Here is a 17,684-nt window from a genome sequence, read left to right as displayed (position 1 = left end):
AATCATCCAGCCAGGCAAAGGCCCTAGACAGAAAATTTGGCCGATTTTCTTTGTTGCCTGTAATAAAATATTACAAAGGAAAATTCGTTCCATCAATAACATATGGAGGAGAAGGTATGCCAACTATTCCGCCAAACATCTGGCCACAATTGGAAGCCTATTTCTGGCGAGAACTGCTACACCTTCCGAAATCGACATCCCTACCAGCAATTCGAAGGGAACTGGGACTGCTGTCACTGAAGGCAACTGTCGATTGGAATGAGATGGCCCTTTTTAGAAAACCATTATGCCAGACTCCGCTCCACAATATAATATGCTTAAAGATGAAACAACTACAGAGAGAAGCGAAATCCTTGCAAAATGGGTGCTCAAACAGAAAGCCTCTCTGTTAAAGATCGGATGCGATGAGAACGATCTAACCCGAAATCCAATGCGGGTGAAGAAGAAGCTCCAAGAGCTTGACTGGATTGATACATTGGAAAAAGCAGCTGCCAATAAGCTCCTTGGCCATTTACCCATCCAACCCAAAAAACTAAATGAAATCTACCAAGTCTTCACATGCTTTCCGGACAAACGAAGAAGAAACATCTTCCTAAGGGCCAGGCTAAACCTCTTGCATACAAACGAGATAAGAGCTTTAAGAGGGCTATCAAACACGAACAAGTGCCGTCTCTGCAAGAATACTGCTGAAATCGAAACAATAAGACATCTTTTGATGACATGCCCGAAAACCGTCTACCTCAAGAAAGCATACCTAACCCCGCTCCTGGAATCCTTTGTCCTCCGAGAGGAGGATACTTGGTGGTGCCGCCTCCTAAGTGGGAAAAAAACCCGCTGGACGATAGCAACAACTAAAATCCTAGAAGCTGCTTTGGAAAAATGCTTGAAAAACACAAATCCAACATCTTAAGGACAGAAGCAGACACAGCTACCGGAATACAGGAAAATAAAGAAGTAAAGTAACAAAGAAATAAAGAAGGAAACTACCAAATGAAAGTAATAAAGTATAAAGAACCAAGGAAATTAGAAACGGAACCATACACAACTACAAACAATAATGGACACAATTACGAATTAACAACCTTTGTAAAATCAATTTAATTTTGATAGCACACAAAGTAAAAAAAAAATAAAAAAAAATTACAGAACAATATGAGGACACATGAAATGGTTGTAATGTTTTCCTCACATCCCTACTAACTACACCACCATCTTGTGATAAGGAGACTTCTTTCAAACTTGTTAGGGGCTCATTGATGCTAGTCCTATTTGGTTGATTTCACAAAGCTTTTTATGTGATGTTTTTTATGTGATGTTCCTTTTAACAATCGTTGTGTTTTTGTGTATACATTAATTAAAATATGCAAATCTCTATTACTCTGTCTAAATATATTCAACAACATAGTTTTTTTGGCGCTTTTGCAATTAGACACACCTAGTACGTGCGAAGGTGAGAAGCTGTTGTGGACCCCCCTGTATACATATGGGGGCATAAGGAGCCAGTAATGGCCTTGGACCCTTGATAAGGCTATTGCTTCATACCAGCCTTCACAGGCCAATGATGCAGTACAATCCAGTTGGCTCAACATGGGATGGCATATCTGGAGACCCTGAACTCAAAGTCCATAGTTAAACTGAGACCTATATCTAACATAGGCTGGCTGGGAATCTTCAGGGCCAGTAGCCTGCTCCCTTTAGGAGACACATGTTTGAGCAGGTGCAGGTCCTATGGTACCCTCTGGTAGCCATCAGAGGAAACCCCTTATTCTAAGGCATTGATTGGACTTGGAGTTTGCACTTGACCCAGCCTGATGGGGTTAAGACTAGATGATGCTCCCCTCTAAAACTTGAAACTTCTTGATGTTAAGTCACTTACCTGCCGCATATTCTTCTTCTTCCTAAGTGATATGAAGTTTATATAACACATGTCTCTGCTTGGATATTTCTTTATTAAACAACCTTGCGTACACGTTCACCCGCCTCCTGTTTGATCACATGGTCGCTTCTCGTCTGAGTGAGCAAAGGCAGCTGAAGGATGCCCCGTGTGGCAGGACTTGGAATGGTAAAGCATGTTCCTCAGTACCAAGGGATTCCCTTAATATGACTGTCCGTAGGAGACATGGCTGTAATTTTAGGGGGGGGGGGCAGGGGTGTTTGTCTCCCCCAAAATTCATGGCACACCATTTTGTCCCCATTCATTTGGCTTGGGCACCTTTTCTTCAGATGTCATGTCCCCCCCAACATTTTCTGCAAAGTTACTCTACTGGTAGGAGACATTTGCATTGAACTCTATCAAGTGTCCATACTTTGTGATCAGAGGGAAAAACATGTGGAGCGCGAGGTGTCGTTATAGAGAGTTGCAGCAATTGCGTTAACACGCACATTGATGGGCAGAAACAAGTATAGTCTGAAGGGAGTGTCTGTGTGCAGTGATAAAGCATCGGCCGAGTCATGAATCTGACAGTCTTGAGCAAGTATGATAGGCAAGTAGTGTCTGCATGGGGTGCTACATCATATGCTGAACAATGACTCTGACAGGCAGGAACGCGCACAATCTGCAGGGAGTGTCGCCATGGAGTGCTACAGCAACTTCTGCGTTGTGACCTCTGATAAGCAGGCTTAGGTAAGCCTGCTTATCAGAGGTCTTAGGTAAGAATTGATGCAGTCACACTGTGTGAGACTGCACAACATTTATCTGCTTGGTATTAGGTAACCCACCTTTGGGTATAGGTCTGTACTACACAAGGTGGTAGTGTGACTGAGCAGTCAGGCCTATCTCAAGAGGGGTACATGAGAGCTGAGGAGCTGTACAAATGAAGTCCGTAAACACATGTAGCCATGTAACACATACAATCACAGTTTCTGTTATGAGTAGGATTTTATTGAAATAACATCCATTTTTAAATAAGCCTTCTTTAAAAAGGCAATTCATGTTACAATGTAAATATACTTTAAAATTACTTTTCAGAATTAGAACAAGTTAGTGGATAATCTTTGGATATGCTCCTTACACACTTCCTACACCCTGGGGTGACTTCAATTATAAGAACAGTAATGGCATTTATAGATCACACTGTTTAAACTCTGTAGATTCTGAGTTTTGCAGAAAGGAAAGGTTGAAGGAAGGGAAAGGTTACACAGGTTCTCAGTATATCTGAGGATAACTAAATCTTCCAATGAAGTCTAGGCACACTTTTTCCAGCAGTACCAGTTCACAACAAGCTACCACCTATGAGGGACAAACAATGTCAAAGTCAATGGACTATATGAGTCTTCAGGGAGCCAGGACAGCCAAGGACAGCCAACATCAATTGGAACAATGTCTGTGGAGCTGAGGAACTTCTTAGATCAGAAACAGTATTGCACAAACTTAGAGACTTTGTAAAAAATCACTTGTAGGCTCACAAGATGTTAATCCTATGAGAAGAGAGTTGGAATCAACTGCAAAGGTAAGTCACTGCAATTCCCAACTGAGAAAAGCACAGCTAAAAGACAATGAGGTAAGTACCCAACGTCTAAACAGTACCTCTGGTTTGAAAAAGAGTTGTCCAGCTGGATTCTGTCTTGCTACAGTGGGGCAGACCCTGTGTTCTTGAGCCTCAGTCATGGGGACAAGAGGGAGGACGTATGGAGGGCTCCTGCGGTGGTACTTGGGAGGTTGTCAGCAGCTACGGGCTCTTTTCGGTTTAGAAGTACTTTGCGGTTACAGCCCTTAGCAAACAACACTGTCGCGGATCTCGGATACCGTTTGGGCTTCCTTCCCTTCTTGGGTCTTGCACTCTGGTGAGGGGACTCAAGCTCTGGTCGTCCTGCTTCTGGAGGGATGTTAGGAGACTCCTGGAGCTTCTAGCCGGATTTCAGACGTTTCACTCGACTACGGATTGCTTGATCCCTGGCACACGGTTCTTGCAGCAATAAAGAAGTACAGCCAGTCAAGGAAGATGGTGCAGTGGAGTTTGTCTCTGGGTTAGTTGGTCCCACTAACCCAAGGGAAGAAGTCATCACTTCCGGAACTTCTCTGTCAAATTGAAAAAGGAGTTTCAGCACAGCAGCAAGTCTTCGCCGGGCTATTCAAAGCTCCAGAAGGATGAAGCAAGCTTCGTTCATGGTTTCTTCATCGGATCTTTCTCCCAGTGGTCGACTCTGCCTCTAGTCCCAAAACCCTCACCTTTTAAGCAGTTTTCTCCAATTCATGCACATCCTAGGCTGTCAATCACACATCACGGCAGCCAATCAGGACTGGTTGCATTCAGGCATTCCTAGAGAAAAAGGACAGGGGAGTTTTGGGACCCTCCCTCACATCCTGTCCTTCCAGACACAGCAGAGCTGAAGCCTGCCAAAGGCAATACAAGCAAAGGGTTCAAATCTGTTTCAAAACACAGAGTGAGGCCAAAGTAAGGGCTCACACACATAAAATGGTGAATTAAGAAGACTGGGGCCATTTTGACGAAATGGTCACCCATGGGTGCTGGACTGCAGCTGAAAAGGTAGAAAAACACAATGGTTGGGAAACTTAAACCACTGCCACCAGCCATTTAAAGTAGTGAAGGTAACATACATTTATTTACATGAGTAAGTAGGAAAAGGGGCTACTAAGTAACCCCCCATCACTCCACATGAGATGAGGTGTGCTGGACCTACAAAGAGAAAATGTAAGTAAAGTCAATTTCACTTTACTATTCATGGGAACTGTAGTTCATACAAAAAAGGTATTTAAACCTTATGAGAAATCTAAAGGATTTCTCTTAACACTGCACTGAAGGTGCTGTGTGTCACCATACACAAAGTAGATGCCTATGGAGTTTGTCAGACTCTAAAAACAGTGGAAACACAAAATCCAAATCGGGTAAAAACACATGAGAGAGTGAGAAAAGGGGTCTTGCTCACTCCAGGGTCTAGATTAAAAAGTCCTAAATCCAGTAAATGAGCTGGGAGTCTCTAAGGTTGAAGGGAATAAGCACAGAAATGAGAATTCTCCCTAACAGGTATGGACTGATACCCCGTGTGAGGAGCGCATTATAAATAAAATAAACAAACAAACAAGACTGCATGGAGTGTCTGCGTGGAGTGCTACCACAACTTCTTTGTTGTGACCTCTGATAAGCAGGTTTGTGCATGGACTGCAGGGAGTGTCTGCAAGGAGTGCTACTGCCTCTTCTGAGCCATGACTTTGATAGGCAAGAATGAGCATGGTCTGCAGGCAGCATCTGCCTGGAGTGCTTTGGCCTCTGCTGAGTCATGACTCTGATAGGCAAGAATGGGCATGATCTGCATGGAGTGTCTGCATGGGCTGCTACAGCCTCTGCTGCGTCATGACTCTGATAAGCAAGAATGAGCATGGTCTGAAGGGAGTGTCTGCATGGACTGCTAGAGCATCTGTTGAATCATACATCTGACAGTCTTGAACAAGCATGGTCTGCAAGAAGTCTCTGCATGGAGAGCTGCAGCAACTGCTTTACCAAGCACTCTGATGGGCAGAAACGAGCATGGTCTGAAGGGAGTGTCTGCATGGAATGCTACAGTCTCTGCCAAGCCATGGCTCTGATAGGCAAGAAAAAGCACGGTCTAAAGTGAGTGTCTGCATGGAGTTGTAGAGGAGCAGCACCTCCCTCACTCTTTTGATTACAGACATGTAAATATGGAATGTAGTGCCAATACCCCTCTCTCATGTCCAACAATGTAAAAATCAGGAGTATTTTCTATTGGCGCAGCTAGGCAGCCCATGATTGAGGCAAATACATTGGAAATAGGTGACACTGGATACACTTATTTTGCGCACAACATAATTAACAGAGAATATAGATTTCTGATGTAGAATATAGGTTATTAAAAGACAGTCATTGTATTATAGATGACTGCAGGTCTCAGAATCCCATGAAGGTTTAAACGTGCTGGAAGGACAGGAAAAGTGCTGTGTGCAGAACAGAGAGTGTCTGGGCAGAAGCCAGGGCACAGTGAGATGCTAGATTAAATATCAGAATATGTGATTCTCCATGGTATGACTCAAAGAATGAAACTGGTGTACAGTCAGAAAAGATAAGATAGAAAAATGAATCAATAGAAAACCAGACAGTTTATTCATGTCTTGAACACAGTGTGATAAAAACTTTTAAGATGTCATTTCTGGAAACTTGTTTTTGTCCAGCTTTAAGGTTGTAACATTTGTCGATGATTCAGTGAAATTTTGTAAACTATCTAGTCTTGCTAGTTAGTATAGGGAGTCATGTGTTTCAGGAAGTTTTTATGTTCTATGGGGCACTAGTGATGATTTGACCTTTAAGTAACATGGCCAATTAGAACATCTTAAAATCTACAGTTCATATTAGCATAAATGATTGCGCAATATGTTGTTAAGTTGAGATATTCCTTTTTCAACTGAAAGAGCAGTGTTTAAACACATTCAATCCCAGCTGGGTACCCAATATATCTCCGCATTGCACAAGAGTATATTTACTCACAGAGATGACTGGCTGCAGAGAATTATGGCTGAGAATTAATCTTTTAACAGAGTGCAACAACAGTGGCTTCACCATGACCTCTGAGGGGCAGTAACAAGCATGGACTGCAGGGACTGCCAGCATGGAGTGTTAAAATCTGTTCTACAGTGTGTGATAGGTATTCATTCTGGCTACTTAAATTCGGTTTGCTTTATTTCACGCCGGAGGAAGGTAGTGTTGTCATCTTTGTATAGTAGTGTTGCAGAATTGTAGAAATGTTCAAGCGTTGAATCTAAGATGACGCTAAGAACATTTGTATAGTGAGGGTCCTCGAACTGTGTGTTTGTGTGTGTGTGTGTGTGAGAGTTGCATGTCAAAATATGGTTGTTCTCATGTGTGTGCAACCTTTGTCTCTCCAGATGTTTTGGACTACGACTCGCATCAGCCATGGCCAGCACAGTCAATGGTGGGGGGTAATGGTCATAGTCCAAATCATCTGGATGTACACAGGTTGCAGACCCCTTACCGACATAGACACTTTCCTATGCCTTGCCTAGCCCTTTGCTTTTCTGTTAAGCCCTTTCTCCTTTTCCCACCTTTTCAACTTACTTTTAATTACCACTTGTGTAATTTATCTGTTGATGGTCATCAGTCTAACACCTTGAAAAAGGTTAATTAAAAAACGGTTTGTACATTTTCATTAGTGAAAGTGAACATGGAGAAAGACAGTCCCTAAACCCATTCTGAAGAAAACACATATGATGTTTGCCAATGAAAGTTTATTTGTTCTCTTTTTAGTGTAATGCTGTTGCTGTGAAGCTATAGACATAGAAGAAAGACAAAGGACGAGATTGTCAAAAAGTGCTGCAAGTAACATAAGCTCAGCGACTTCCCTAGATTTACTTGCAGCGCCTTAGGAAGCATGCAGGTCTCCTTATTCTCGGAGTTGAAATTTGCATTTCAGAGAGCGTGTCGGCTAGCGCAAATGAGTTTACCAGTTCAGTGCTCGGATTAAAACCAATAGGACAAGCACAACTTCCCATATCCTTTAGAGAGCCAAATAGCACCTGATGCTTGAACCATACTAGTGAGGTGGGGGCCTAGCAGCCACACGCGTAGACATAAATTAGACGTTCTAAGTTCTGTTTGGGTGTCTTGCTAATTCTCTTGTTCATGTACGATCTATCGTGACAATGCTAGTCTTCCTCGAAGTGCAGCAGTCTGCAGCCTTTGGCTCTCTATTTTGCTTGTACTACATCTCCCATCAGCCCTAGCTAGAATAGTCAATGGTTAGGAATTCTAGGAGTTGTAGTCTAAAACATCTGTGTAGCTGCTTGTTGAAGACCCCTGCTGTAGATGGTTTTGCCTACAACTCCCATCAGTTCTTGCCAGAATAGTTAATGGTGAGAGATCATGGAAGTCACAGCCAAAAGCATCTGGAAAACCACAGGTTGCAGGCCCCTTTGGGGTCGCTTGACTCTAATATGTTTGTTGCAGGAAACACGAAAACTGCTGTGTATACGTCAGTGTCCTTTGCTTACCAGTAGATTGACAGTGCAGCTCATGCAGTAGGCCTTGTTCTCATCATTCATCACAGCCCGGTAATCCAGGAGTTTTTCCATCAAACCAGTCACCAGAGCAACAAAATTCTCACCGGGCTTCGCCAGCTGAGGGTGCGCCTTGCAGCAATCGAGGAGGCTAGAAGCGCAAAAAAACAGGAAAACGTTTTATTGCATCAAAAAATGGCTGAAACTCCAATTGTACTCTGAAATAGACATGCTGTATACAAATACTTGGTGGATATTCCAGATCATCGGCCAGTTGCCAATGGATTCTACTTGATCCAGTTGCAGAACTATTGGGATTGCCAGAGAGTTGCCATGGATACAATTCCAGTTGATTCTACATGCGTGTTAGGATGGGTGGTTGATAACTGTGTTATGTTCAATCATTTGCTTGGCCTATGTAGTCAATCAACAAACAACCCATATGCTGCAACAGGATCCAGAAGACGCAACCTGAGCTCTTTGGTGCCATTTTCACCAAACATGTATCACAGCTGCTCCTAAACAATAGGGAACCAGGTAACCCAGTGAATTAACGCACCCCTGAGTAGATATGTTTGCATGAAAGTGAGATGTACCGGCAGGCGTGAGAGTTCATGCAATTTCCGAAGCAAGTTCACCTGAATTTCATTGCAGATGGGGTAAGAGTTGGCATCTGGATCAGACATTGATGGCAAGCGGTAGAGCTAGAAAGCATCACCTGACCATCAGGGGCCAGATTACACAAACATTGCAAAGTTTGCCCCAGTGCTAATTCCATTCCGTATTAGCAATAGGGCACAATTTGTCCTGGTGCAAAAATGCATTGAAAGATTAGGTTTTTGCCATTGGGAAAGTTTTGCCCTTGTAAATTTGCACTTGCACCAGTACAAGGTTTCTGGCTCCAGAACCTGGAAAGGGAGGCTCCGCTCCCATTATGCTGTCACTCCACGATGCAGGACAGTCTAGGGCAGTGGCTGGCATCTTTGGCTCGCCAGACTCTTTGGAATATGACTCCCATGATCCCTCACTATAGAATATACTGGCTAGGGATGATGGGAGAGCTAACTGGATTGCATGTTGCCTACAGGTATACATATTCCCAGTCGGGGTCATTAGAGGAACACATTAGTGTTGGGCTGACCTCGAGCTTTTGGAAAGCTTGAGGTAAAACACTCTGGCGATGGGATGACATCGAACCCACTAAAGATAACATGCATGTATTATTCATGCATTACCAACCTAAGCAGGTTGCACAGTATTCTCCAGACAGGAATCTCTGTGTTCATTAATTTCACTCTCTGTGCTATTTGCAAGAGCGAATTTCTAAATCTGTACTAAGTCAATATACCAAACCCAGCTCCCTACAGTTAATTGTATTTCCCAGTCTAAATTGAATCCCCCTTGTAAAGGTTACAGTGCAAACAAAGTCAGTGGATGGATTTTGTTGCTTTCCGGCGGTGGGGGCACTGTGCATATTTGCTGGCCTGCGCACATGTAGATGATCCAATTGAGACAATTCACCCTTTTCTGGCCTACTCCTGGAGCGGTGTGGCCACTCTGTCTTCCAGGCCCTGCACGAGAATGCGCAAGCCACACAACCGGAAGGCAGGCCAGTTTATTCCTTTTTAACCGCGCTACTTGCCAACCACTGGGAACATTGTGCATGTTGTGGTGCAGTTCATATTGGTCTCAGAAACAGTGGGCTAAGGGGGCAGTGCAATTGTGCATCCATTGGGTTGCATATACAAGTGTGCAATGTCACTGAATGCATGATTTGTCAGTGTATAACAATGCAAAGCATCGCACAGTTCTAATGCTAGATATACTTCTGTGCACTGTATGTGTATCTAGAGAGATCCTGCACAGGTATGCACTGCACATGTGCACCATTCCTGATGCCATGTGCTTAGCATGGGCTCACATGGCTCTTGGAAATGGACAGCCATTGCTCTGTGGTGGATTGCGGTACCGCATTCCACACACGAGTCTTGCCCAGTACTGCCTGGTGGTGGTATTGACGCTAGCACTGACGCACCTCAAGACACATGAAGCAACGACTGGGCATTGCTGGAACACAAGGACCTGGAATGGCGGCCTGTTGCGCTCTGAAGGATGAAAGTCGGTGCGAGAAGATGACAGAGAGACACTGCAGAACCTCAGAGGAAAGGCCCTAGTCTTTTCCTTCGACAGAGCCAGGAAAAGTCCCGGATGTTTGGAACGACATAAAGCCGATGGGAGGACCTGGGTTCAAATCCCCATAGAGAAACCTGGGGTAATATAAGAGGTATGTACATTAATAAAATAAAAACCTGCACCCCAAGGACTGGACAAATAATATTTAAAAATGAGCCCAGGTTAAAACAAGAATACAAAAAAGTAAATAAAGTGAATCTACAACTGAAGTAATAGAAGCCCAACTGGCCAAACGAAAGAGAGCCTGAACACAGGAAGAACAGTGTGGAAACTCCCTGACAGCCAATCCTGTAAGCAGGGCCTCCCACTAATCAGCAACTGACAGGATGAGGAGGAGTCTGGCTATAAAAGGAGATCCAGCTCATTCTTAACTTCTCACTCAGGGACTAGTTTCCTGTGCTTCTCAACAGAGGCTGCTGCATGAAGTGGCGCTTTATCCTGAAGGAGGAGTTACAGCCTGGGTGAAGGAGCCTCGACTACCTTGGAGCACTGCGTGCCTGGAAGCTGCCTGAAGGGCCTGGTGGACACTGACCAAAGGGGGAGAAGGAGAATACCCCTGCATCCCCAACTCAGCCAGAAAGTATGAGAGAGCTGACCTGCCTGAGAAGAGGCTAAGATGAATAGCTCACCAAGGGGGAAGAAGGAAGGCACCCCTGAAGCACACCTAAGCCAAAATGGTGGAAGAGCTGATCTGCCTGAGAAGCCTAAGATGAGGCTAAGGAGACTGACTCACCCGGGGGGGAGAAGATGAGTACCCCTACAGCGAGAAAGGTGAAAGAGTCAACCCGCCTGAGAAGCCTGGGAAGAGACTAAGCAAAATCATGCTAATATCCTGGTAGAGAGACACCAGGACAGAAGCAGGACCCCTGAGGAGAAAAGGGGAAAAGCGGAGATCACCTGAAGGGGAGAGGGGCAACAATACAGGTCCCCTGAGGACACGAAAGGTAAAAAAAGAAAGAGAAGATAGACTCCTGAAGAAAGGAATAGTCACAGAGAGTGAGAGAGGGGGATGAACCGCTAGAAGGACAGAGATAGTGTAGAGAAGCAGATGGATATGTCCCCCCAAGTTACTGCCCCCTCACTTCCATCATATTGGAACAACAGGAGAAGAGCCCTGTGTGGGACACAGTTCTATGTCATTTCATCTACACCCGTTTTTACAACAGGTGGTTTTACATGGATTTTTTCCCAAAAACGTTATCAACATTTATTTTACGTTATTTTTTGGAGGGGTTTCCCCTCCCAAGCACACCTTCAATTAACACATTTTTCTACTCCCGACCTCCTAACCCTTTATTTGCCCTTTCCCACCGCTAAAACAATTTCTATGAAGTTTTTCAGTAAAGACCCTGTGGAAAAACACCCGTCGTAAAAACATGTGTTGATGAAAGGACGCAATACTGTGGGACACCAGGATTAATCCCAATACTGCTTTGAGTGCATGAGAGATGGTATGAACTTAGACAAGCATATCAAATGTACCTTCACACTGAAAAGGTGGAAGGATGTCTGGACACATAATTGGACATCAAAGAGCTATAAGTGAAATCGGAAAGGGGCAAAGTGACATCATAAAGGAAAAACAAGAAGATGCACCCGAATAAATTAGTGAGTAGAGACAAAGTGAATGTACATATACAGAAACGCAAGGTAGACGAGACATGTAGAGGCCCACTGCAGAAGAAAACATAACGTGGATAAGCGACCATGATGGAAAGATGGACGTCAGACTTCTGTTGAAATCAATCAAGCTACCTCTGAGACTGAACAGGGAAGCAGAGTCAGGAGACATTGGAGAAACAGCTTTGTGTGAGGAGTAAAGAGGAGTCTATTGGCCTGGGATCAAGGATACTACATCAAGGAATAATTGCAAGGCACAAAGAGAGTCAAGAGGATAAGCCTTGTACCTAAGACCTATTTCTCTTAGATTAATCAATGAAGAAAACATGTTTAAGTGCCACGTATTGCACAATCAAGGATGCAAAAAGCATTTGTAAGGTGGAGTGATCAAGTCTCCAAATTCCAACAGGAGTCATGAAACCCAACACAACTAAATCAAATATCAGTAAATAGAAGATCAAAATTGACAAATTCGTGGTCTCCTCGCATGTGATTCAGAAGTTGAAAACAAGGGCTATTCATTAAGCTCTAGACAAATATAATGGTGTACCTACACTCCCTTGTGAGTCCCAGAACAGAGAATAGGCTACAAGGTCAACTTCAAGGAGAAGCCTTGATTTAGGGCCTGACCGATGAGAGATGATGGACTAATTGGGCAAGTGAGAGAGTCTGACGTTACTCTGTGCACCTGGGGTTCGTTTTGCTTCTGTGCTGCTGACAAGCCGAAAGTCCAAGGTTGGGAAAGAATGCCAACCAATCGGATGGTCTATGTAGCAACATGCTGTACAATATACAATGTTGCACAGGCCAACCCATTGGTATTGTTCTGCTATAATCTACATATTTGGAGGTGGTTCAAGGCGTGCCTACCAGATAAGAGACATCCAGTGATATTACTAATGCTTATATGATAGATAGGTACACCGTGTCCAGTCAAAGGATCGAATCAAAAGGATCGAATGACAAAAGATTCGAGTCAATAGGACCAAAAACAAAAGGGTCAAATGCCTTTTTTTAAAAGTATATATTTTTTTGGGTTTCCGTATAGGAAAAAAAGTGTTTTTTACACCAAAAAACTGAGCTTTGGGGGGGGGCCCAAAAAAAATTTAAAAAATCAAAATTCGACCTTTTAGTTTTCTGTCCTTTTGATTCAACATTATTGCATTTCGATCCATTTTGATTCGATCCTTTGACCTATAACCTAGGTACACATATTCCCTTAACCAATCCCTCCCTTCAATCGGTTTTACAGTTTGCCATGTAGGATTACATCATAGCTGATATACATTGAGGTATAAACCCTTTGTATAATCAAAATGTAAGTGTGAGTGCATGGACTACATTTTGTTGTTCGCCAGATTGCCCTACTTTTTTTGAACTGACAATAAAGTAGTACTTTTGCAAATTTGTTGAGTCTGTTTGGCTGTTTGGGTCTGAGATCATTATTGGCAATTGCATCGAGCACACAAGGCACTTTAAGATGCTACAGCACATTTTGGTAGCAGTGCGGAGGGTTCTGGTCCAGTGGCCCTGGGCCCAGATGTAGACTATCAGACTATCAACTACTTTTGCCATTAGCCGGAGGATTGTAGAACTTCCTGTGGTGATCAGCGCGCAATACACACGTGTGAAAAGAATTGGTCGGCAGGTGCCCCTTTGAAGAAATTCCTGTCCGGTCCCTACAGGTGCCCGCGGACTGAGGGCGAACTGGTCGATTTTGTAAGAGTAGATTCTGAGGGACTTGAGCTGAGCCACGAATGTAAGAAGAGCATCGAAAGTGACAAATATAGGGGGAGGGAATGTATTGTAAATATATGTATATAAGTAACATGATATTGGGGGATTAGAATAAAGATAAATAGATACCTCGATTCCTAGTTCCAAAATGGTTGGAAGGGTACGCACTAAAACTCCAAGTGGGGGTATTATTTAAGATTCCTGAGGCAAGTCCAAAAAGAAGAGTGCATATCAAACTCCAAAATGGGGTAACAAATGAGAAGAGATATATTGACTAAAGTTAATAAAGGAAGGCATATAGGCAAAAAATGTAAAGTGCACATGTGTATGGGGTTATAAATATGTCTGTGTAAAACTTGTATTGTGGCTAGACTAGGAGATATAAAACGAAAGTAAAAAATCAAGGTGATAATCAGATTTCTAAATCAAGAGATTGACATCATTCAAGAGGATAACAATAAATAAGAGATTCTTAAAGTGTCAATAATAAAAAAAATACAGCTAAATTGATAGAAATTGTAAACAAAGGGATAAAAAGAACACGTTTGTATAGATTTTTTAAATTGATTAAAAACTTGGTTTTCTGGTAATGGGCGGAGATTGATGTGCTTTCTCAAATTAATCAGTGTGGTATATTTGATAAAGTAAATAAAAGAATAAAATATCTGGTAAGTATTGGAAGTCGAAATTGACTTGTCACCATAGGGGACACTCCTCTTTTACATCTGTGCAGGACACTGCCGAGACATACACCCACGATAAGGCAGTATCACGCAGAGTGGGACAGAGGCAAGACTAATAAAACACCCATGCTGTGCCCTCAATAGGGTTCATTGTAAACAACATGATTGTGACATAAGACAACATATTTGCATTACACATAAGAGGAAGAAGTTACAGAAAGCTGTATCCATTTTAGAGTTATGGAAAATGTACCAGAGTCAGAAAGACGTACCGCCCAAGCAGGAGTGGATGCGTAATCAGCATAAAGGGTTCCTCTTTCCCGCTATGAAAACAAGAGCTCAGATACTGAGAAGCAGTGATTTTATCCTTCAAAGGAATTGAAACCATTGGCAGGGATGTTAATTCGACATACAAGCCCCCCGCTTATAACAGTGAGGGGAATGTGGAAGAGAGCAAAAGTAGAGAAAGCAAATATATGCCAAGACGCAATGAAAGTAAACAGGGTGATTAGAGAAAGGAGAGACAGACAGAGAGAGATAGAGGAAGAAGCAAAGAGACAAAGGGAAGTGAAGGACAAGACTAAGGGAGTGACAATAGTACAGAATTAATGAATGGATGGGAGGACAGATAATACTCATACAAGATGATAAGGTTAGAGAAAGAGAAGAAAGAGAAGAGTGGGAAAAGAAAGTAAGAGAACAAGAGAGAGCATACAAGGAAGAAAAGGAAAAAGAGAGAATGTGAAAGGAAGAAGGAAGAAGGGATGTGGCAAGGAAAGAAAAGGAGAGAATAGAAGAGGAGAAACAAGAGGAGCTAGACACAGCGATTAAAAGTACTTCGTTTGCAAAGAAGGCAAGTGGAAGTAGAGATGAGAGAGATGAGGAGGAGACAAGAAGAGATAAGAAGGGGACAAAGAGATGACAAAATAGATAATCTATTTAATAGAAGCATATTGCTGATCAAAACCCGAGAATGATTTGAGGAAGAGGGCGGCCACAGCAGCCTCAGAGAGAGCTGCAAGAGATACCAAGAATAAAACCATGGGCCAACGAACATGAAGCAGAAAATATAGGAAAATGATTGGGGATTTATATAGGTAAATAAGGGATAAAGATGGATATAAAACCGAAGAGAATGTAGAAGTATCTCTGTCAAGGGAAACAGGAGGTAGGACAGTTGACGTCATTACAGAAGAGCATAGCATGCTGTCTTTAAGTAGACTAGGTCTTGATGATGAAGAAAGAGATGAAAGCCATACAAGCTGGAAGTAATGATGTCAGACAAAGAAAGGGAAGAAAATGAGAAAGCATGAGAGGGAGCATGTGGTTTTTTTAAAGATTCAAGTGTAGAACAAGGGGTAAAATGGTCAGACTTAGAGGAGCCTAAAGAAAAAACACCAGAAGCGAGACCATACACAAATGGACAAGGATAATTTGAAATGTAAATTACCTAGTTTCACTTCAGGTGCGGAAAAATGGATTTATGAGTTAGAGAGAATTACTTCTGGAATTCCGTTAGCAATAGGGGACATACAAGGCCTGCTAGCAGCCATTCTAGGGAAGACAATAAAGGAATGTGGGGTATACCAGGTGTTGTGGGTGCTAAGACTCAAAGATTAGATGAGAACTGTTCTAGAAACGTGGTTGTCAGCTGTAGCACAGCTAGGCTAACCCCTGCCAGCGTAGTGTACCAGAAAAACAAGAGTGTGCCAAAATCAATGTGCTGATATGTCTGTATATAGCTTTGAGTACAATTGGTGTCAAATAACAAATGTTACAGTTGATTAAATCCTGGGGTAATTTATTTTATGTTTAATTGCCCTTCTTGCCTTTTGACTCTTGACAGGAATCTATACACCCCTCTCTCCAATTACCTCTGCACTCCTTTTGCTCTTGCTTCCTCTGGTCTCTCAGACATCCTCCTCTGCCTCCGGTCCTCACTCAAGTAACCCACACCTAACACTTTCCAGGCTTCCTTTAATATAGTCCAGCCCGCCCCTGATTGGCCAACTCACCCTGTCCAATAAATTACTTTCCTTGAGAGGATCTGACAGGGGAAGTCTAAGGGGAGGACTTAAAAGGGCTTGTAAACCCTGCCCCCTTTGCATGCGGTCTTGGCATAGATACTAGCATCATTAGTAGAGGACTAGTTGTCCCTCGTGTCATGACCCTCTTGGGGTCCGAATTTAATATTGTCATACTTGGTGGACTCTAGCTGACAGTGTCTGCTGGATCCACGCCGTTGTTGTGAAGTATGCCGTGTCCCGTGGCACTGGGTTTCTACCTCCTCCGGTGTCTATGACCGGAGTGGTCAGGCATTCGGACTGCCGCCCTGCAGTCCCGGTGTCAGCGTGTCCTTCGAGACCCTGTCCTGCTGTTCTCTGCTGCAGCCGTCGCACCACCACCCCAGCAGGTAAAGAGGGTTTAGGAAGGGGTCTGTCCTCGCTCAGACCACTTAGAAGGGAGTAGGGGTGCCGGTTCCCTCCCTCTCCACAACTGATATCATAGGTTGTTCGTGCTTCTGCCTATTTGTATTGATAATATTTTCCAATCTGGACATAGTTTCTAATCCAGCCTCTAAATGATGTATTTTGTGTGTAATGTAAGAGAGAGCGATTTAATTTTATCTAGTTATGAAGAGTTCTAAAACGTAATGGAGAAACTGCAGCTTGTGATCATGGTGGTCAAGAAATGCATGTGAAGTGGAGAGGACACATCTGGGAGGGGGCTCATGATAGCAGTAAAATTCAGCCCTTTGTATCATGTTAGGAAAAAAATCAAATTCATGTTGTGGCATTGGGCCTAGAGATGGTGCTGCACGGGAGTAATGGCAACAAATGTTATATGCTACGGATAGCAATTTTTTGTCATATAGCGGTCTCCCTCCTGCGTTCCTCCCTTCATGTACTCCAGAAATTTGTGGAAGAATGGGGTGGACCTCATGTTGGGGGTCACATTATTATAGCAAGTGTTGTAAATTCTAACTGTTGTGACCTGTTAGTAGAGGAGGATGATGGGTTGAAATTGTGGTTCACAGACGGGTGGTTTCCAAAAGGTCAACATTGGTAGAGCTTGGCAGGTAACCTAGCTAAACTTGGGCTTGATCCAGACAAGAAATGACCAAGAGGAGACTGGAATCAACATCCCCACATTATGGAGGCGATTGCCCTCCTCTGTCATTGATTACATTTTCGTTGACCATCAACTTTCGTATTTATGTAAAATAATGTCCGTACTGGAGACCAAATTAAGTGATCACAACATGTTAACCACAGAATTTAAAATCGCATTGGCATTTATCAGAAAGAATTGATGTTGGATATTGGCCTTAACTCGGGTAAAAATAGGATACGTTGGAACGACAGCAGAATAAGGGTTGATCAAATTAAGAACATAATGAATGAAACAGATTATGGTTGGAAAAAGCACTTCATTAGCCCTGAATGTTTACATACCAGTCTAGGAGA

The 17,684-nt window shown here is 43.1% G+C and overlaps 1 protein-coding gene across 1 annotated transcript in view; it reads right to left on the bottom strand.

The window, feature by feature from the left end:
• LOC138516908 (dedicator of cytokinesis protein 2-like) overlaps nt 1-17,684 on the bottom strand; it is a 2,920,848-nt gene that overhangs the window by 230,583 nt on the left and 2,672,581 nt on the right. The window contains exon 36 of the mRNA XM_069632364.1: nt 7,979-8,135. Within this exon, the coding sequence (XP_069488465.1) occupies nt 7,979-8,135 (157 nt within the window). The remainder of the gene's footprint in view (nt 1-7,978; nt 8,136-17,684) is intronic.

Source organism: Ambystoma mexicanum, chromosome 6q, assembly GCF_040938575.1.
Source record: "Ambystoma mexicanum isolate Mex_15411 chromosome 6q, UKY_AmexF1_1, whole genome shotgun sequence".
Classification (NCBI taxonomy): Eukaryota; Metazoa; Chordata; class Amphibia; order Caudata; family Ambystomatidae; genus Ambystoma; species Ambystoma mexicanum.
The sequence above is the reverse complement of the archived record's forward strand: the minus strand, read 5'-3'. Positions and strand labels throughout refer to the sequence as shown.